We start from the raw sequence: 22,072 nt of genomic DNA, 5'->3' as shown, positions 1-22,072 counted from the left end.
CATTAGTATGTTTCCTATGTCACTGCTGGCTTCACAGAAGATAAAGACTATAACCCTCCCTCGTGCTCTCTTTCTATTACGTCAGGGTTTTGGCAAGCAAAAAAAACTCATTGAACAAAGAAAAGAAATTGCGTGCTCGTGCATCTCCAGAATGTTATGGCCTTTCCACAGGACTACACGGCTTTGACACTTCCAACCGCACCAGCTTGAAAGAAAAGCCAGAGTCCAAGGATACAATGACTGCATTACAAGACTCGATTTAATTTGGCTACAGTGAAAGAGATTAAGGGAACAGTCACACATAATTTGAAGCATCTGCTCAAGTTCCTCAGAAGGTTCTTCCTGTATCCAATAGAGTTCCTCAATGGAAGGTGGAAGTCTGAGAGGTTAGAATTGGAGTTTGGCCCATCGGACAGGGTGGTCGAATCTCGTTTATTAAATCCCAAGTTCGGCGGAGGCGCTGGTAGCCTCGAATCTTTAAAAATCCACCTGGATGACCACCATTTATTAATGGTGGGGCATGCACCAGATTATATGGTTAGTATTTTCTTGACTCAATTAATTTGTTGCATATTGACTCATTGATTGATCCAGATGCTTTTGTGAAGTCTTCAAACGTAAATGTTTTAGATTCTCTGAATGTTGTTGACTCCTTATTAGCACTGGGAGAAAACTAGAGAGCAGCAGAAACAAAATGCAAAATGAAGCTGTGTAAAGGAGTCGGTCAAGAGAGATAGAATGTTCTGGTTTCTAGTCCTTTAATTTGGGAAAATTATATAAGGTATGAAATTTATATGTAATCTGGTAGAATCATTGTTGGATCCTAAAACAGACTCAGAATCAAATTCAACTATAAAATTCCCCAAGGAATTCGTATCTCTTTTGCAATCATTGTCTGTCTAAATGAATTAAAAATTGAACCAGGAATTAGGAATATCTGATCGATCTATTTACATCCTTAACTGTGACAAATTTGTCACATGATAAAGAAGTTTGAGCTTCGTGGCATGTCAAAAAAGTAGCTTGAATGTTGTAAATATTTTGTCACACTCGCCATTGATGCCACGAACAAAGCCTAGGAGGAAACAATCAGTTTCCTTTATCGACATGCATGGCCTTTTTATAAGGGGTATTTTTGTTTCTGGAAAATATAGTTTGGTTTTTATTTTTTTCAACTTAATCTTTATTTTTTTATCTCTTTAAAATCGACGGCTCAAACTATTCCCATCTAATATAAGGGTCTGGTAGTTACCTATATATATATATATATATTATAAAAGATCTAAGGCGAAAATAATATAAATAAAAACAATACATGTTAATGACTATTAACTTTTAAAATATAATAAAAACCAAATTAAAAACAAACTAAATCCACTAAGAATAAATAATCAGATCCAAAAATGGACAAGTATCCATTTTGCCGTGTCCTTATAGCAACACGAATATGGGGAAGCTTCCATTTGACATTGGCGGCAAGTCTTGTAAGTTTATATGCTCATCCACATGCATAAGCGTTCTAAATACAAAGAAGATTAAATATTATTTTTTGAAAATTATTTTTATTTTTATAATCAAATATGTTTAAATAGAGAAGTTTCGTGATCTAAGGTTCATTTGCTTTTATTGTGTAACTACAATGACAAAAGGCGAATGACCAGCGACGTGTGAACAGACGTGAAATTGTTGATAAATCTTTACTTACATATTTGTGGATTTTTAAAAAAAAAAAACGAAACTTTTTTTTTGTACATTTTTAGCGTTTTCACCCACCCAAATTATTTTTAAAAATAATCTTTTTGTTCTCGTAATTTTCTCAATATTTTGTAATATATAAAAAATCAAGCAGTTATTTATGAAATTTTCTGGAGTCTACTTTCTCCATTTATGTGTCGTTCTCAACGGTAGCAGTTTTTTGTTGCGGCCGAAGCCAAGCTTGTTGATTAAAATGCCGTCCTATAGACGGAACCATCACCGGGTGATTTATTAGCCTCCAAACTCTATTTTCCGCGGGGGAGAAGCTCTGCGGAGAGGAAAAAGCGGCGGAGAGGTCCCGTACGCCATGAGCGCGGGAAAGGAGTTCAGGTTCTTCCTTTCTTGCGACATCAACCTGCCGGTGACGTTCCGCGTTGAGAAATTGGAAGGGATTTTGCCGAAAAACACTCGTTCCGGTTAGCCTATTGATCTCTGTTTTCCCTTTTCTTCTTCGAACTCTGGTTATACCATCTCGAGTTTGATCGGAGTATAACGGGGTTTTGGCTAGAGTCAAGTGGGGTGGAATTGATGATGGTTTACGGGCGGTTAATTTCTTGTTAGGATGGTTTGATTCTCATGATTCTCTTCTCTATTGATACATCTAATCAATTGAGGTTATGATGCGATCTCCTCTTTAGGTCTGTACTCTGTAGTTTAGTTTAGTTCGGGCGAAACACTGTTTGGTCTCTTTTATCGGCCTAATTTGGTTGCCCATTCGTTTCTGATTATTTTAGTGCATCAAGACTTAGAGTGTCGTAATTGAGTATAATGTGGAGTGTATATTTTAATAAAACTCAAGGGGAAAAGGATTTTATTGTCTCTTCTTTCGTTTTCTCTTTTCCCCTTTAGCTTCCTCTGAAAGAAAGCATAATGAGAGATTGGTGGATTGAAACTTTGTTTCTTGAGCATTTGGTTTTTTGTTTGGGATGAAGACAGATGGTGACCTTCCCAAGGGGTTCGTCTCTAAAGATTCTTCTTTGTGTTATTGGTTTTTATGACTAGCATGAGAATTGCAATTTGCAGTAACAAAGAGTAAAAGAACCAGGTGTCTACATCGACATCTTTTTTCTGGGGTTTGAATTTGTATTGGTGTTCTCCTTGCTGAAAGACTCGAGAAAATAAAGTGAGGGGATTGATGCCAATATGCCATAGTTAATTCTATGCCCTTCAGTTTCTTCATCCGATGGCATAGCTGATGGTGAGGTCCCATCTGATAGAATTCCGAATTTGGATCAGGGGCTTGTCCCTCTGCTTGCTTTCCAAGAAGTATTCTTAAGTTCCATTTGTTCTTTTTGACATACACTAACAGGTCATTGCAGTATTTGATTTAATCATGATGAGGATAGCTCCATTGTTTCGTTTGACTTCCTTGCTGCTTCTTCTCCCTTCCTTTGCTTAATGTTCTATATAGCAATGGAAAGTATGTTCTATGCATAACTAATATCTGATTTTTTATGACTTCATTAATTTAGGCTTGCTGCATTTTCTCGGGATAATACAGTTTTGAATTTGTCCTTTTTAGTTAGTATGGATTTTATTTAGAGTTTGTATAATTTTAAATATTGCCTAAAGTGTGTCTCTCTTCTTAAATGGTTTTTTTTTTTTTTGGCTGATTAAATTGTACCTTTGGAACATTTAAGTGTCAAATTAACATCAATGACTCTCAGGTATTGATTCAACAGGAGAAAATGGAAGCCCTGAGCTATATGTTGAGTGTATGCTCTATGTAGATGGGGCTCCCTTTGGCCTCAGTGCAAGGACAAGGTTATTGTCTGCTTAACCTATAAGACTGATGGCTTCGATATGTTTTTGTATATCAACCATCTTCCTGCTTGCCCTGATTTTGCTCCTTAACTTTTCATGTGCCAGGTTGGAATCTGGTGGACAATCATATTGCTGGAATGAGTTAATCACACTGAGTGCCAAATATCGCGATTTAACTGCTCATACTCAACTTGGATTGACTGTATGTTGGTAATTAGTGGATTTTTATGTTTATAATTTCTCAAAACATCTAGTTTTTATAGAACTGACATGAATTGGACAACTTAGATTGTTCTAGTCATGAATAGCACATGGGGTCTGTCTGGAAAGGTTTTATCTCTTCTTATCTGTTATTTCCTAGAATCTATTATTCATTATTCACTTGCTGGAGGCGTATAGATATGGGGATGGTTCTTTGTTTTTATTTGGATTTTTGTTGATATCATAAACTTATTTTGTTCTTGGCGTTCTGTTTGGCACAATTATCACACGGCATAAAGTTCATGTAAAAAGTTGTGTTTGTGGATTATCCACAATGACGTAAACATAGTTATGATCACCTTGAATGAATTATATTCCAACCCAGGTTTCAAAAGTTTAGCACCTGCTGACTGGTACATTCATGGTCTCTCTTCTCCACAGCTGCACTTGAGAAGTTTTTTGCAGGATTTTTACAGAATTTTCTTTTACTTTTTTTATCAGTAACATTAGCTTTACGAACAATCTATTTCATCTTGTTAGAATATATTGTATTGGGAACCGGGTCCATATCTGGACCTGGTCCTATGGGGCACGGATACCGAGGCAGCCTCGGTATCCCTAGGCGGCACTCTTTCTCTCCCTCCTATATATTCTTCACTTACATGTAATCGTTGAGTTAAGTGAATATTATTTTCTCTCTCCTAGGGTTGCGGTTTGCCCCTAGGTCAGAGCTTCCCCGTGGTTTTTCACCTCTTTCTGAGGTTTTCCACGTATATTGTGTGTTCTTTCTCTGCTCTCTCCTTGTGGTTCGTGTTTCTACATGGTATCAGAGCCACCGCGTGTGAGATCGTTGGTGTGCAAGTAGTGTTTTTTCCGCCGTTCACGTGCTGCCTTCGTTGCCGTTTCCAGCACCGCCGCCGACACTGTTCCCAGCGCCGCTGCTGTTGCTGTTTTCAATGCTGACGCTGTCCAGGAACGCCGCCGCCGTCCATCGTTCCCAGCGCCGCCGTCGTTTTTTCCGCCGCCCAGGAACGCCGCCGCCGTCACTGCTCCCAGCGCCGCCGTCGCCTGGGTTACCTCCGCTGCTCCCAGCGCTGCCCTGCCGCCATCGCTGTTCCCAGCGCTGCCCTGCCCTGCTGCCGTCGCCTGGGTTATCTGCGCCGCCGCCGGGTGTCTTGTTTCCGCCGCCGTGGGTTGTGCCCTCTCTGCCGCCGGTTGTGACCTTCTTCGGGGATTGTGATGGCTGACGCAGCGATGCCCAAGCTTGATGATGCCCTCGACACGAGCAGCAATACCAAGGGTGAGAACTTGCCTGTTCATGTCACCTCCATTCGGCTGAACAAGGATAACTATCTCTCGTGGTCTGCTGCCCTAGAAATCGGGATTACTAGTCGTGGTCGCCTGCACTATATCACTGGGGAGAAGCTTGCACCTTCTAAAACTGATTCGCAATGGCCGACCTGGGCGTTGGAGGATAGTCAGGTTAAAGTATGGATTATTAGTTCGGTTTCCGCAGATATTCAGCCTTTGATCTTGCGTAAATCGACGGCGTATGATATGTGGACTGTTCTTGCACGTATGTATGGTCGTAAGAAGCGTGTTTTACGTGCCTATCAAATCCAACGTAGCATATATGCTCTTAAACAGGGTGATTTATCTGTTGCCTCCTTCTATGCCGCCCTGAAGACCAAATGGGAGGAACTTGACTATCATGTGAATGATGACTGGAAATGTGGTGTAGATCATGCCCTGTATTGGGACAAGGAATGGATGGACCGCACTTTTATCTTCCTTGGAGGCCTGCGTGATGAGTTTGAAACCATTCGAAGCCAGATTCTTAACTGTGATGAGATTCCTGGAATCGAAGAGGTGTATGCCCGTATTGAGTCTGAGGAGCAACGGCGCCAGATTATGCATATTGACTTCCATCAGGGGAGTTCTCCAGCAGCCTTTGTGAGCCATACTTCAGGGACGGGGCAGCGTCCTACTCGACGATGCAGCCATTGCAACAAAGTGGGTCATTCTGTTGATTTTTGTTGGGATCTTCATCCTGAGAAGCGTCTCGTCCGAGGTCGTCCTCCTCCTCATCGCCGTGCTTCTTCTGTGCCAGAGCCTAGCCCGGGGTCGTCCAATGTTGCCAAATCCAAGCTATCCTCAGATCAACTCAGAGAGTTGCAAGCCTACATTAGTCGGTTGTCTACCCAGGATGATGCTTCTACTTCTGAGGGGGCTAAGTTAGCCCAGGCTCTGGTTGCTACTAGTGATCAAGGTAATTCTCCTCTCGGTGATTGGATTGTTGACAGTGGGGCTACTCATCATATGACAGGGGACCCTACGATGTTTCAAGAGTACAAGTTGACCTCTGGGCAGTAGCGTGTGTCTATGGCTGATGGTTCTTCTATCTCTGTGGCTGGAAAATGGAGTTTATCACTACTGAACAAATATTGTCTTCATAATGCCCTGCATGTTCCCAATATTCCCGTAAATTTGTTATCTGTCAGCAGTATTACTAAAGAGCTAAACTGTAATCTAATTTTCTCTGCTGATCGTTGTTTCCTGCAGGACTTGGGGACGGGGCAGAAGATTGGGATTGGTTCGGCTATTGATGGGCTCTACAGACTGCCCGTTCGAGTTGCTTCTGCTTTGATTTCAGCCACCAGTGGACAGTTGCCTGGCGTGGAGGCCAGATCCGTCATTATGCGTTGGCATGAGAGACTTGGTCATCTTCCATTCCAGTTGCTTAGAAAGTTGTTTCCTAGGATGTTTCATTCTGTTTCTTTGGACACCTTCGCCTGTGAAGTGTGTCAGTTGTCTAAGCATGTTAGGGCCTCGTACCCTATTTCGTTCAATAAAGCCAACCGTCCTTTTGCTTTGGTTCACTCTGATGTTTGGGGTCCTTCGGGAGTACCCACTTGTCGTGGCTTTCACTATTTTATGACTCTTATTGATGACTACTCCCGGTGTACGTTTGTGTATCTGTTGAAAGAACGTAGTGAAGTTCCCGACATTGTCAAAAACTTTGTGGCATTTGTCGAAACTCAATTCCAGACCACTGTTCAGGCCTTTCGTACTGACAATGCCCGAGAGTATGTCTCTCAATCCCTTGATGACTTCTTGCGAAGCAAGGGTATTATTCATGAAACATCCTGTAGCTACACCCCTTCTCAGAATGGCGTGGCTGAAAGAAAAAACCGTCATTTGTTAAATGTTATCCGGGCAATTATGTTTCAACGTCATGTCCCTAAGAGGTACTGGGGGGACGCACTTCTCACTAGTGCTCACCTTATCAACCGTATGCCTACTCGTGTGTTGGATGGTCATTCCCCTTATTCTGTGTTGTGGCCCACTCAGAATCCCTGGCCTTTAACCCCTCGAGTGTTTGGGTGTGTTTGTTTTGTCCATGATCATAGTCTCACTCTCAAGAAACTTGATCCTCGGTCCATCAAAGCAGTCTTCTTGGGATATTCCTCCACCCAGAAGGGATACAGGTGTGTTGACCCTAGCACTTCCAGAGTATATGTCTCCAGGGATGTGACCTTTCATGAACATGAGGCATACTTTCCTGCGAATCCTCTTCAGGGGGAGTGTCTAGGTGACAGAAGGGAAGAGTATTCTTCGTATCAGTTGATTCGGTTCATGGATTTCTTGGATTATACGGTGAGTTCTCCAAGTGTGGAAGACGTTGTCAGTGAAGACAGAGACAGTCAGATGGAGGGGGGCCCTGTGGAAGAACAGTCTCGTGATCACCTATTTGGTCAGGTTTACAGCAGGAAGAAGAAAGATGTTGATGTTACCAATCCCAATCTTCCCAATCTTGTGACCTCCCCGGATGATCCAAGTCCAATGAATGAAGAACTTCCCATAGCTCTGCGCAAGGGCACCAGGTCATGTACTTCTCATCCTATTCAGAGATTTGTTTCATATGCAAAACTCAGTAAAGACTACAAGTGCTTTGTTACCTCTTTATTTATGGCTATTATTCCCAGGTCAGTGGAAGATGCAAGGAAGGATCCTAAATGGCTACAGGTCATGACAGAAGAGATGGACGCCCTGGAAAAGAACAATACGTGGGAGGTTGTTGATATCCCCAAGGGAACTCACTTAGTTGGCTCCAAGTGGGTGTTTAATGTGAAGTACAAACCTGATGGCACTGTAGAACGCTATAAAGCTCGTCTTGTTGCTAAAGGGTTTAGCCAGAAATATGGAATTGACTATCTTGAGACGTTTGCTCCCGTGGCGAAACTGAAGATCGTAAGGGTCATCTTAGCTCTTGCAGTGCAAAAGAAGTGGAGCATGGACCAACTTGATGTAAAGAACGCCTTCTTGAATGGTCACCTTCAGGAAGAAGTCTATATGAGCCGCCTGGGTATGCTCGGAACGGGAAGTGTTGCTATCTCAAGAAAGCTTTGTATGGTCTCAAGCAATCCCCTAGAGCTTGGTTTGAAAGACTAAGAGTTGTAATGAAGACTAATGGGTATAAACAGGGAAATGGTGATCACACCCTCTTCATCAAGCAGAGAAATGGTCTGGTGAGCCTTTTACTTGTATATGTTGATGATATGATTGTCACAGGTGACGACGAGGGAGAGAAAAGGAAGATGAAAGAAATGTTAGCTGCAGAATTCGATCTCAAAGATCTGGGTAAACTAAGGTATTTATTGGGGATTGAGATCGCGCGATCTGAGACTGGGCTTGTTATGAGCCAAAGAAAATACACGTTGGATCTTCTAAAAGAGACAGGTAAACTGGGATGCAGGCCCTTTCTTACCCCAATGGAGTCTGGCACAAAGATAAGTATCAAATCTGGGACTATCTTGGATGAGGAAGGAAAAGGGAGGTATCAGCGTCTGGTTGGTAAACTTATTTATCTCACTCTTACTCGCCCAGATATTACGTATGCTGTGGGTGTGTTAAGTCAGTTTATGCATGCCCCTACTGATTGTCATTGGAAAAGTGCTAAAAGAGTATTGGGATACTTAAAGAATGATCCAGGGAAAGGACTACTCTACACTCGACAAGATCAACTAAGCATTGAATGATACTCTGACGCCGACTGGGCAGGATGCACAGATACTAGGAGGTCTACCACAGGATACTGCATATTTCTTGGAGGTAACCTTGTGGTATGGAGAAGTAAACGTCAAGAAGTTTGTTCCAGGTCCAGTGCTGAGGCTGAATACAGGGCGGTTGCTATGGGGGTTACAGAGATGTTATGACTCAAAATTCTTTTAGCAGATATTGGGGTTAAAATGGAAGAGAAGATGAGGATGTATTGTGACAATAAGTCTGCGATTAACTTGGCAAACAATCCGGTCATGCACGACAGGACCAAACATGTGGAGATCGATCGTCACTTCATACGGGAACACATAGATTCAAAGGAGTTAATTCTGCCCTATATGAAGTCTGAAGATCAAGTTGCGGATGTCTTAACTAAGTCTTTATGTACATCTCAATTTGAGAAAAATGTTAGCAAGCTTGGCATGTTTGACATGTATGCTAAGCTTGAGGGGAGTGTTAGAATATATTGTATTGGGAACCGGGTCCATATCTGGACCCGATCCTATGGTGCACGGATATCGAGGCAGCCTCGGTATCCCTAGGTGGCACTCTTTCTCTCCCTCCTATATATTCTTCACTTACATGTAATCGTTGAGTTAAGTGAATATTATTTTCTCTCTCCTAGGGTTGCGGTTTGCCCCTAGGTCAGAGCTTCCCCGTGGTTTTTCACCTCTTTCTGAGGTTTTCCACGTATATTGTGTGTTCTTTCTCTGCTCTCTCCTTGTGGTTCGTGTTTCTACACATCTTATTATGCACTTGTTTATCCTCTCTCCCTCTTTCTGGACATTGGTCTAAGGGCTCTAAAAGTTCTTGCTTATAAGATTGCTAGTTATTCTAGAATCGCAACTCTTATAGGTGCATAGAGTTTGCAAAATTAATGTACAAATTTTGGTACTTAACTGGAGTTTTCATCACGTGCCCTTCTTTTTTATCTAATCTACAGGTATGGGATGTCTCATCTGCAAGGGAAGGTCCTATTGGTGGAGCGACGATACTATTTTTTAGTAGCAAAAGACAACTTAAAACAGGAAAACAGAAACTTAGGCTTTGGCTTCACAAAGAAGCAGATGGTTCATTTCCCACAGCAACTCCTGGAAAGGTTTTCATCTACTTTATCAGATTGTTTTGCTAAGTTTTATCTTTGTTTACAAGTTTAATCTTTACTCAGTTGTAGCACATCCTTCTGATCGAACTTTGAAGTGTACTACTTGATGGTTTCACATAATTCATGACCCTTCCATCTGTTGCAGGTTCCTAGGCATGAGAGGGGAGAGATGGAGCGCCTAGAAAAGCTTGTTAATAAGTATGAAAGGGGTCAGATTCAGCGGATTGACTGGTTGGACCATCTTACTTTTAAATCAATCGAGCAGATTAAAGAAAAAGAGAGTGGTAGAAATGGAGACTCTCATTTGCATCTAGTAGTTGACTTTGGTAGTTTTGAGCATCGAGTTGTTTTCCAGGTATGATATGCATCTGTAGTTCAATAAGCCAGTTATTATTGATTAGATGACTTTGTAGAATGAAAGAAGATGATATACCATGAGCTGGTCAGTAGTTAAGAAATTTACTAGAAAATATGAAGATTTAGCATGTTTTAAGCGTGAACAAACTCTGTCATCCTATCAAATAACTGATGTTTTCACCTCTTTGACTTTTATCTGAGAATGGAAAATGCGTAGGCTGATAAAGCTATCTTCATGTGCTCTTCCTTTACACATGAGCATGCTGCTCGGAAGCTGATGTTTTCTTTTGTTCAGTGAACACTCATGGTGGTGGCCACATTGTTTTCTTTACGTTGTGCCAGATGCTAATTCTCCATAAAATACTGTAATATTGTGCAACGATGTGTTTTACATTTTGGTGTTGTGTCATCACAGTTGAATTTGTATTATGTGTTTATTCTAAGCTTTCTTCTCATCTGTGTATAGTAAGACTATAAAATTTCTCTTTTAAAAGATGTCTGATTATTTTATTTTCCCTTTGTGGATATTATGTAATGCTGATATATCTTTATAGCTTCCTGTATTCACATCATTTGGCATGGGAAAAAAATATGTTCAAAGCCTTAAACTTCTCTCTTTTGACTATGCAGGAAACAGGATCAAATCTTTTTTCTCCATCTCCTGTTTCTTCAACAAATGAACTTGTCATAGTGTGGGATCCTGAAGTTGGAAGAATAAATCCTTCTGAGCACAAGCAACTCAAGTTAGCAAGAAGTTTGACTCGTGGAGTTATTGACAAAGATCTAAAACCAAGCTCTAATGAAAGAAAGTAAGGATTATTTTCTGTTGTCTACAAGACTACAATTGGCTTTGAAATCACATAATGGTTTGTTGTGGTGGTCGAAGAGATTTGACATGTGGTGTAAAGTATATCGATCTTTATGTTGGTTTCTCTTCTTGTCTGTGCATATAATATTTAGTTGTTTGAATGTCTTGATATGTGTTGCAAGCTGTTGAGCCTGTGTTTTAGAATCATAAAATAGTAAGATACTAATGTAATAGCATACTGCAAGACGGCAAGTTAAATGTATTTTCCTAAATTAACATAGGAAATATTTTACCATTAGTTTCAGTTGACATGTATAGATCATCATGAACTGATGTTAACATTTATGAACTGGTTGCGATATCTATTGATCTTAATAACTTGTATCAAAAGCATTGTGATCAGTGCAATGTTGACATCATTGCTCATGAACGATGGACCTTCACTTTTGAAACAGAAGATTTCCCATTCTTTGTCCCTTATCTTGTTCTTAATATCTCTGAAATGGCAGCATGTTAATGCCCTATTTAACTCCATCAAATCCTATTTGACATCATCAAGTGGGATGTTGGGGATCTCTACTCACATGTCATTCCATATTGACACTGGCTGCACTTACAGGACTTATGGTTCATTTGCTGATGTATATTGAGAATCTGAGTTTATCTTAGCTTCCCTGATTGAACATCCCTTGTGTCTACCAGTCATACTCAAGCAGCACTATTGTCAGTCCTTCAGGAAGTACTGTCATGGAATGCAAGGAATGCAAAGAAAAGAATCACTTTTACGACTGTGCAAGCATTTGTGTGGCAAAAGCAGAATTCCTCTAAAAGAAATTTGGATGACCTTTCAGAACTTGAGATATCTTTTCCCATGATGCCTCAGGCCCTCAACTAAGGGGATGGGTGTCCCTGCATGAAGGATTCTTCCATAGATCAGGTCAAGCTTCTGTTCATGCCGTTATATCGGCATGTTCATGAGCTTAATGGACAGGTTTTTTGTTTTTCTCCTCATGCATGACTGCAGATAATAAAAATGTTTCTTCACAGAACCTTTTAATATATTATTATTTATAGCCAGTCAACATCTATCTTCTCTTTTTTGTAGTTTGGCTGGAAAAATGGAGTTTCTTTTTCTGTCAAGTAAGAACAAAAATGAGAAAAGGGCATAACCATCAATATTGTCAGGTCTGAAAGTGCGGTCATGAACACCTCATGCTTATGAAGTGTCCATGTAACATGGTTGGTGACTATAATTTCAAGCTTGATATGACTTGTTGCTTGTCCGATGAGGCTTGGTGATGATATGCAGATTGTAATGGGAATCAAAGGTGTCTATTTTTCAGATGTTTCGTGGCCAAGTCAATGGCAGATTGAGATGGTATGTCATTGATAAATGGTCATGAGGACTTGGGTTCTGTTTAGTTTTGAACCTTACAGTTAAAATGGATAACAAGAAGATGAAGGAACGAAATAATCAGGACTGTGTAAATAGTTTAAAAATTGACAAAAATGGGTTTGGTAAGTATCCGTCCAATGGTTTGAGCCGTTGAGGTCTGAGAAATGTTAATGTTTTATTTTGGATTGCTTGAAGATTGACCTTTTTACTATGAATTTTCTTTTGCTTTTCCAAATTCTTGGTCTCTTCCTGAAAGTTATTAGTCTATGTCTCTCTCTCTCTAATCAACACCTTTGATGGATCCTTTTTAAGTGTGTACGATACAAAAATTTCTAAATGTTCATTTCTTTAGGTCAATACAGAGGATACTCAAGTACCCTCCAACACGAACCCTCAGTGGGGATGAAAGACAATTACTTTGGAAGTTCCGTTTTTCGTTGATGTCAGAGAAAAAGGCCCTTACAAAGTTTCTTCGATGTGTTGAGTGGAGTGATGTTCAGGTCAGGATCTGTCTGCTTCCAGATAAATTTTGTGAATATGCTCATTTTCCATATTTCTTCACTGTGAACTTTCTCTATTCTTCCTGATGCTCCAAGCTGCCCATTTGGTTTATGTCAGTTATTTCAATTATTTTTCCTTGTGACATTTGGTTTTGGATGACTTTTTGTCTAGCATGAATAATAGTCCTGTAATTTGGTCAAAGTGAACTGGAGTTTAAATTTTTTTGATATATCTGACAACTCAGTGCTTGTTAATGTGTTAATGGTTCTTTTCAGTGCCCTTTGTGGTTTTTGAATCATAGTCATAAATATCATTTACAGGTCTTTATCAGCAAGGTTCTTCTCAGGTATGTCTTGCGTTCCTTGGGAAAATCTCAGGAATTCAAAAAGGTTTTAAAATTTTAAATATATGAGAAAATAATTGAACTATGAAGCTAAGAGTTTTTTGTACTAATTTTTTTACAAACATATTGTTTAATATTCAAAAAGTTCTTAATATTTTAAAATGAATAAAAGATGCAAACATGCACTCAAAATACATTTAGAAAACTTTTTTATAAAAAAGGGGAAATTTCATGAGAGAATTTTTGGTAGACTTTTAAAACATTCTAAGATTTTTCTATCATCATGTTGTTTTGGCAGTAAAAACACAATATTTTCAAAATATCACTGATACTTGTGAGTGTTCAAAATAATTTCTAATTCCTTTTTAGGAACATCCAACAATGTTTGATGTTGACTGACACTTTGACATCCTTATCCAGTTTCTTGGACACTTCTACAAAGTGTGTTAGTGTCCTGCATCAAGTAACATGTAATGTGAATTCTTTCTTGTTTCTTGATATGTCCATGCCTCATAGTTGGAAAGAGATATCCATTCTTTACATCATGTTGCCTCTTTGAGCTATGTGATGACAGACAAGGATCAGTTATGTGCACATTGGCAGTTGCAGACTGCTGCCTAGGATGATTATCTCATGTTTTTTTCTTTTGCTTTTTGGTCCTTACTCTATATGTTTATATAAATAGCTGCTCCTCTGTAACCGGATGGTTGTCGTTTATTTTGTGTTGCTGATAAACGTCCCAAAAAAATGCATTCTGTCTCTAATAACCATGATGAAGCAACTTGCCATTGCCAATGCACTTTTTGTGACAGTTTTTAGTGACAGAATGACAAAAATTATCCAGCCATAGAGGAAGCCGGCTGATTTTACTCTCTCTCCCTCTATATATATATATATATATATCCGCAAGGTATAACATTTGTGCAAATTACAGGAGGCAAAACAGGCTGTAGAACTGATGGGAAAGTGGGAAACAATTGACACTACTGATGCTTTGGAGCTTTTGTCACCTGTATTTGAGAGTGAAGAGGTAATATATGCTCATGTCATTAACATTCTATGTCCTTAAAAAGAAGGAAAACTTGTGATTGTACAATGAGAAAAATGCATTGAAGCAATACTGCCAAAATCATTGAGGCTTAGCGAAGTGCAATGGCCAGCCTTGAAGTGTCTCATAAAGTAAAATATGAGCTTTCTTGAGTAAACAAAAATTAAACAAACACATAATCTATCTATGGGAAAATGAATAATAACACAAAGACCTAAAGCTATTATATACATTGATGCATACACACACAAAATTTGAGGAATTACAATGGCAATCAGTTATTATATATCTATATGAATCATGTAATAAGCAATTTAATGCAAATAGCAATTACAAAAAGAAATAGTGTTCATAATCCATATCCCAGCAATGTCTCTACACTGATTGCAGTTACTTTTATTGTTAATACAATATTATTTTCATTAGCATGTGTAAATCACACACAAATGATGTAGAGAAAACACTCTGAAATGAATACACAGAAAAATTTGTACAGGAAAAATAGGATTACTGAAGAAATGGCTCACGCAGGGCAAACTGAGTAAGGCACGAAAATAAACAAAATCATAAAGTGTATAATGCATTTAGAAATACATGGGCAAATGGAACATAGCATGCACAATGCCTGTGAGGCATGCTTTCTAGTGCACGTCTCTAAGTGTGAAAAGCTGTGTTTTTCCAGTCGTGCTATTTCGTAAGTTTTTGAAGCTTTTCAGTGTGCATTACACTGAAGTTCAAAAAAGTGTGCCTCTCTGTGCCCTTTTGACAACACTTGTTGCAAGAATGCAACCAGGATTCAGATTGTGACACAAAGTAGTGAATCAAGACATGTTTTTCTGCATTCATGGTATCTTAGAATTTCATGGCATTTTGTTTAATCTGGAAACATGACGTGATCGTTGACCCTGACCTGTCACATGATCATTACCATTCCAAAGATTTATTTTCTGTAACAGTTTTTTCCCTCTTCTCCTCAGTCTCCTTTGATTGAACATGCATTTGTGTATAAAATTCATTGCTATCCATATATTTTTTTGCTGAAGATATTAAAAACAATTCCAACAGGTCCGTGCTTATGCAGTAAGCATTCTTGAAAGAGCTGATGATGAAGAACTCCAATGCTATTTGCTTCAACTTGTCCAGGCACTTCGATTTGAACGGTCGGACAAATCTTGCCTATCACTTTTCCTGGTGCAAAGATGTAGGTTACAATTTCTGTAAAGTTCATTTACCAGTTAAGTCCTGTGATTTTTTGTATAATTATTCTATTCATTCATGTGTGGCATGTTGCAAGATCTTCTATACTGATAATAGTGTAGAACAAATCCTTGGTCTATTTTCTACAAGCAATATTGTTGTGGGTGTGTTAGGTTAATACTTGAATCACATAGTTTGCTATACATTGGTACCATCTTAGATCGTTTTTGTTTCAAGATATGCTAGATTGATTCTGATTTACTGTTTTTTCTAAAAGCAGCTGGTTCACATAGTTGAGCAAGTTTCTCTAGTCACTATAGATTTTTTAAAAACCTAATGTGCTTATAATGCAAAGTTAGCATGGTTCTATGATTTTCAGTTTACTTTGCTGCTGCCTTGGGAATTGGAGCTATTTCACAGTGGTACGTGGGATATGCCCACTACCAGTACCAATACGGTGGTATGGTTTGGACTAGCTATGAGTTGGAACCGATCCAAACCACTTTAAATGGCCTGATGCCTCTTCCTCCTTCTTTCTTACTTTCACACAACATATTTATGGCAAAAATGGCATCTGTTTCTTATATTTATGTTATTTTTTTTGTTGATTTCATGTATATAATTAATTAAAAGTATATAATTATCACCATACCGCCATACCAAGATTGGTGTAAACGCCATAACAGTACCCGCTTTCTCGTACCAGCACCTGTACCCATACCTATGTGACATAGAATTGGAGTGTTCTGTCATCATCTATTTACTTTTTATTCATTAAGAAAGTAATTCCATTTTCTATTCCATGTGCCCAGATTTTGGAGAACTTGGCGTGTAAATAATCATTTAATTAATTTCATGCATTTTGGCTGTGCAAAATCTTCTTGTAAGATAGAAGCGCTTTATGTTTTGTTTGCTTTCTTATGATAAATTTTATGATTTTGTGCTATGTGATTTGACAGCTTTATCCAACATCGAATTGGCTAGTTTCCTACGGTGGTATGTGGCTGTAGAACTTCATGATCCGGCATATGCGAAACGCTTTTATTGCACATATGAGATCCTAGAAGACAATATGATGAAAGTACGTCCCACTGAGATTTTCTTGATTCTCTCTTTTGAATTTTGTCATGGCTGTGATGATCCTCCTTATTTTTGTTGTGTTATGACCTTCGTGGTACTCTTGAGATGTTATGCAAGATATCTTTTTTTGGTAAGGTTTTATCTCTCTCAATAGTTAGCTGCAGGTGCAAATGGAGATGAAGATGGCTTTAAGTTGTGGCAGAGTTTGGTGCGTCAAACAGAGCTTATTGCTCAGCTATGCTCCATAATGCGGGATGTTAGGAATGTACGTGGTGGAACGCAAAAGAAAATTGAAAAACTAAGGCAGCTGCTTTCTGGTCTTTTGAGTGAACTCACCTATTTTGAGGAGGTATCTTCTTCATCATGATTTCTGCGATAAATCAAATACTTAGTTAGAAAGAACCTTATTAGTTAACAATTCTGCAAAGATTTTGTATTTTCTGCTGATTGATAGGTGTCATTCATCTTCAGTATATCCAAAATTATTTTGACCATTATTTTTTATTTTCCAGCCAATAAGGTCACCTCTGGCACCAGGTATGCTTATCACAGGGATTGTACCATCAGAATCTTCTATTTTTAAAAGCTCTTTGAATCCACTCCGTCTCACGTTTCGCTTGGCAAGTGGTGGAAGTTGCAAATTGATCTTCAAGAAGGGAGATGACTTACGACAAGATCAATTGGTATGTATTTGTGGAACCTAGATCTTTTTCAGTTGATATTACAGTGGGAATATTGGACATTTTTTTCCAGCACATAAACTTTTTAATAACGTATTGTGTTGAGTATGGGTGTTTTTATCTGTGTATAACATATATTTCGTAGATAAAGATGACTTGTAGTTATTTTGTTTTGTTTCATTTTGAGTGTGCTAAAAAGAACATCAACAGGCTCGGGAACTGTTGCTTTTTTATGAGATGGACATTATAGTAGCTTTCCTCTATAACCTAGATCATATCTACCTGATTCTGGTTTTAACTTCATCATGGAACATTTGGCGTCAGTTTTTGTGAAAACTCCTTCAAAAAGAAAATCATTAATGTAGGAGAAAATTGTTCATTTTCTAAGAACTTCCTAAATTATCATGCATGTGTTTTAGTGTCTTGAAAGCCAGAAATCATGAAGCTTACAATACCAAGACTCATGAAGCTTACAATATACGTAACAAAGAAGCATGCTTCTTTAACTGAGTACGCTTATACTAATTGGATGGGATATCCCTCTAGCTTGTAACTTACCTCCAGTCAATTTCTTATCAACGGTGTTTCTCACATGATAGGTTGTTCAAATGGTCTCTCTTATGGATCGACTACTTAAATTGGAGAATCTTGACTTGCACTTAACTCCATATAGAGTACTTGCAACAGGGCCAGATGAAGGAATGCTGGAGTTTATACCCTCTAGTTCCCTTGCACAGGTATGCTGATTGTAACTTTGAAATGACTTCTTGGTTTGTCTGAATTGTGACTCAAGGTTTCATAATTTTGGTTAAGAATTTACAGAGTGAAGCTTTTTGTTTCTTTTCACAAATTATCTATACATACGTACGTATACAACATATGCATGGAAAAAGGATATTTATCTAGGGGGCTGGCTACATGCCCCTAACGAGGAAGCAAGATAGAGAGAGAGAGAGAGAGGCCAATATATTCTGTCACTAATAACAATTTCTTGAACCTGACCTGGGATGTGGTTTTGAACTTTCAGATTTTGTTGGAACACCGCAGCATTGTGAGCTATCTTCAAAAGTTTCACCCAGATGAAGATGGGCCTTTCGGAATAACTGCAACATGTCTCGAGACTTTTATAAAGAGTTGTGCTGGATACTCTGTCATCACCTATATTTTGGGGATTGGTGACAGGTAGAGTCACTTCTTCATCCCTTTCATTTGCATATCTCATTTCCTTTTGTCATATATAATTGGATAAGTTGAATGCGTAGTAGTAGTAATTTTTTAAAATGTCCAGTAGTCTTGATCTTTTTTTATTCGAAAGCTGTATTTGTTTGGTCTGTGGGCCTTCATTTAGGTCACAAACATTGCCTCCAGTCTGACCTAAAGTAGTTAATAGTTGCCTTGTGCTTTCCAGAACTTAACATTAATAGGCATTCATTCTTCTATAACAACATGAACATGTTGTATACATGTCTGAAGCTGGACCAAGGTACTAAATTTTTTTATTTCTTGCAGGCATCTGGACAATCTTCTTCTCAGGGATGATGGACGCCTTTTCCATGTTGATTTTGGTTTTATTCTTGGACGGGATCCAAAACCTTTTCCACCACCCATGAAACTATGTAAAGAAATGGTGGAAGCTATGGGCGGAGCTGAGAGGTAAAATTATTTAATGTAGGCCTGTGAAGAATTTGGCTAAATGATACATTGGTTAAAATCATTGTAACAAATACCGTTTTCATGTATAAGACGGTAAGTTTTTACTTGTGTACAATACGGCACAGTTGTTTTTTTTGGAAAATAGTGGCAAATTTTAAAAAACTGAAAATAAAATTGTGAAAAATGTGAAAATAAAAATCTAGTAACTGAAAATGTAAAAAATGTGAAAAATGCAAGCAAACGCAAAAACGTGAATAAAATGTGTTTTATTCACGTTTTTTTATTTTGGCATTTTTTTCTCTTTCCCTTTCTTTTGGCTGACTTGTTTTTAACAATTTTTTTCACATTTTTTTAATAAAACGTGTTTTCTGTGACACTGATACAGTTACACCCTTAATTGGAGATGGATGCAAAGTGGCAATAAAATGTTGTTCTACCTTACTTCATGCGCTTCAAGCAAAAAGCTTCAATTAACATGGATGTAGTGAACAAGGGTGCAAAAGTGGCATGAAACAGGCAAATTGTCATGTTAGACATACAAACATGAGTGCATAGATTGCATGTGGTAAATGCAAGAGGCGAAACAAGATGAAAAAGCCTTTGAATTGCTGGTATTGGTTTAATTCAGTTAGAATTTTTATGATATCTTTTTGCTGGAGAGTGAGACAAGTTGGATGGAAATATGTAAAAGCACAAACTTCGCTTATGAAATGAAGTCAATGCTGGAAATAAATGAGGGACAGATTGTGGGGATCATTTTATAGGTTGTGCAACTTTTAAAGGTACTACTGCATAATACACTTGGTGTATCACTGTCAGTATGAGTCAAACGACTGCTGCATATGATATATAGTTTATCTCATTTGGTGAAGTTAGGGTTCCTGTGACTAGCTGTCGATTGGATTTTTTCCTTCACTTCATTAGTAATGGGGTTATCAAAAGTTCCTTTAGCTGTGTGTCACAAGGATGTAAAGTACCATAATCTAAATTCAGCGGTGAATTGGGTAGAATGAAAATCATCCTCTGCCTTTCCACTTGAAGTTTCACCTCAAAGTTATCTGTGATTAGAGGCTTCACCTAGCACTCTTTGCACTTTCATTTGCTGGGCAAGATTGTGGTTGGGTGCACGTGATGGTAAAGGATGTAACTCTTCAGTGTGGATTGGTCAATTTAGGAGCAAATTGTGTAGGTGCTGTTCGTTTGTATTTCCAAGCATGATTATCTCTTGACAATTTTACGTTTCTTTCCAGCCAATACTATACCCGCTTCAAATCTTATTGCTGTGAGGCTTACAACATTCTTCGGAAATCAAGCAATCTTATACTGAATTTGTTCCATCTGATGGCCGGATCAAACATTCCTGACATTGCATCTGACCCCGAGAAAGGAATTCTCAAGGTAATTATCGTAGTAACAACAATCCTTTGTTCTTTCTTTTTCTTTTTCTTCCTCCTCCTAGCGTGCAATTTTCCATTTTTTCCATTTTGTAGCTTCAAGAAAAGTTCCGGTTAGACTTAGATGATGAGGCTTCGGTGCACTTCTTTCAAGATCTCATCAATGATAGTGTCAGTGCTTTGTTTCCTCAAATGGTTGAAACCATACATCGGTGGGCACAATACTGGCGATGATCTTCTGTTTTCTGATTGGGCCTTTCACTGCAGGTAATCAATGTTTTATCTGAATATAAAACCTTTGCGAATATTTTACCTAGCAGCCAAAATTACAAAGTGATATATATATATGGTTTGACCTTGATGGTTTTCAAACCAGAAAAGAGATGTTGCCGTAGGGTGTGGCCTAATACTCTGGTTATCTCTATGAACAACCTCTCTCTCTCCCCCTCTTCCTCTCGCTTTCTCTGTGATGAGTATAGAATCTGAAACTCGTGAGTTGTGCACTATTTCAGTTGCAGATCAATGTGCATTAGGAGATGTTGATAGCGGATAAATAACACTTGCTGACTTCCCATAGCTGCATGGAGCTATGCTGCATGTAAAAACTGCAGCGCGTGGTGCAGTTTGCCACTTTGCATCCATCTCCAATTAAGGGTGTAACTGTATATAGAGTCTTAGATGGTAAAGATGTAACGGTATATGTTTATAGCTTTATCTAATTTTATATGTAAATATGAAACGTAGTATTTATTTTTGGAAGCCAGTGCATCGTAAATCTCAATTTCAGAAGGGTGTTCCATTTTCCAGTTTCTTTTTTCTCTCTTTTTTTCTTTTTTTCTTGTAGCTTTTATCTTCTATAATTTGTAATACAAGACCGTTTACATAATTGAGAACAATACAGAATTCATTACTTGCATTTACTTTATCGTTTACACTTTACATTGCAATAACCATTTAATCACTAATGAATTGAGACTGTGGGCTAACACACGTCAAGTTATTTAAGACATTTAATTACTCAAAATGCATATTTTTCTTCTAGAAGTGTGATAACCATTTTTAACATGAAGATAATATAAAAAAGCGACAAATTTTACATGTTTCTCTAAAATGGCTGCTGTAACTGGCAGATAAGGTCGATATGCTACCTTGGAAGTTGACGACTGTTTTTTAAATTAAGCCTTAAATAGGAAGTTGCCTACATAAATTTTTGCGAAAAGAATCCCAAATTTTTTTCTTAGAAATGTAATAGTTTTACAATCTTTAAACGGCCTTTCGTCGTGAGGACACCGAAAGTGGCATGTCTTGTTTTAATGCGAAAAGGATGGATATGATTTTACCATGATTTTCTTTAGGTATTTAAATTAAATAATGTAACTGATTAGTTAAAATCCATGTGTCACTACTTGGTATGCATGACTTAAAATTCAGTTTAATGAAGAGAAAATCTTAGTTATATAACATTCTTATGATTTATAGGGATTAAAAGTATATTATGTGACTTGCTTGTTAAGTTATCCAAACTTCCAAAAGGACAAAACTGTCTCTGTCATATATTTGGGTGTTTGGTATTCAGGTTTACCTGATAGATACATGTGTCAACATCCATATTATAGTCTGATGTAATATCCAATTTTTTATCATTTTTCAGTAAAGATAACTGTGAATTATATGCTTTCTATGTATGGATGTTAATAGTTTGGATTTGGATATGATGTTCTTTGAACTA

At 38.3% G+C, this 22,072-nt stretch overlaps 1 protein-coding gene across 2 annotated transcripts; it reads left to right on the top strand.

The window, feature by feature from the left end:
* The first annotated feature begins 1,923 nt into the window (after positions 1–1,923).
* On the top strand, positions 1,924–21,263 carry LOC116248157 (phosphatidylinositol 3-kinase, root isoform). Of its 2 annotated transcripts, none has more exons than XM_031620793.2 (18): positions 1,924–2,171; positions 3,438–3,519; positions 3,625–3,721; positions 9,725–9,880; positions 10,032–10,241; positions 10,874–11,052; positions 12,800–12,947; positions 14,226–14,321; positions 15,405–15,540; positions 16,496–16,617; positions 16,771–16,965; positions 17,129–17,299; positions 17,896–18,033; positions 18,324–18,478; positions 18,806–18,949; positions 20,200–20,347; positions 20,440–20,610; positions 20,856–21,263. In XM_031620793.2, exons 1-17 carry the CDS (start codon positions 2,063–2,065, stop codon positions 20,575–20,577), a joined length of 2,424 nt encoding a protein of 807 aa, XP_031476653.1. In that variant the 5' UTR covers positions 1,924–2,062; the 3' UTR covers positions 20,578–20,610; positions 20,856–21,263. The 2 variants fall into 2 exon arrangements, with proteins under 2 accessions (XP_031476653.1, XP_031476651.1); XM_031620791.2 differs by having other exon boundaries at positions 1,925–2,171; positions 3,423–3,519.
* Positions 21,264–22,072: the final 809 nt, after the last annotated feature.

The sequence above is a fragment of the Nymphaea colorata genome, chromosome 2 (assembly GCF_008831285.2).
Source record: "Nymphaea colorata isolate Beijing-Zhang1983 chromosome 2, ASM883128v2, whole genome shotgun sequence".
Classification (NCBI taxonomy): Eukaryota; Viridiplantae; Streptophyta; class Magnoliopsida; order Nymphaeales; family Nymphaeaceae; genus Nymphaea; species Nymphaea colorata.
Note: the sequence above shows the minus strand (reverse complement) of the source record. Positions and strands in the feature narration are given on the sequence as shown.

Coding starts and splice junctions, on each gene's coding strand:
- LOC116248157 (XM_031620791.2), top strand. CDS start 2,063: ATGAGCGCGGGAAAGGAGTTCAGGTTCTTCCTTTCTTGCGACATCAAC. Junction 18,479..18,805: donor ATTTTGGGGATTGGTGACAG/GTAGAGTCACTT, acceptor TATTTCTTGCAG/GCATCTGGACAATCTTCTTC. Junction 18,950..20,199: donor GCTATGGGCGGAGCTGAGAG/GTAAAATTATTT, acceptor GTTTCTTTCCAG/CCAATACTATACCCGCTTCA.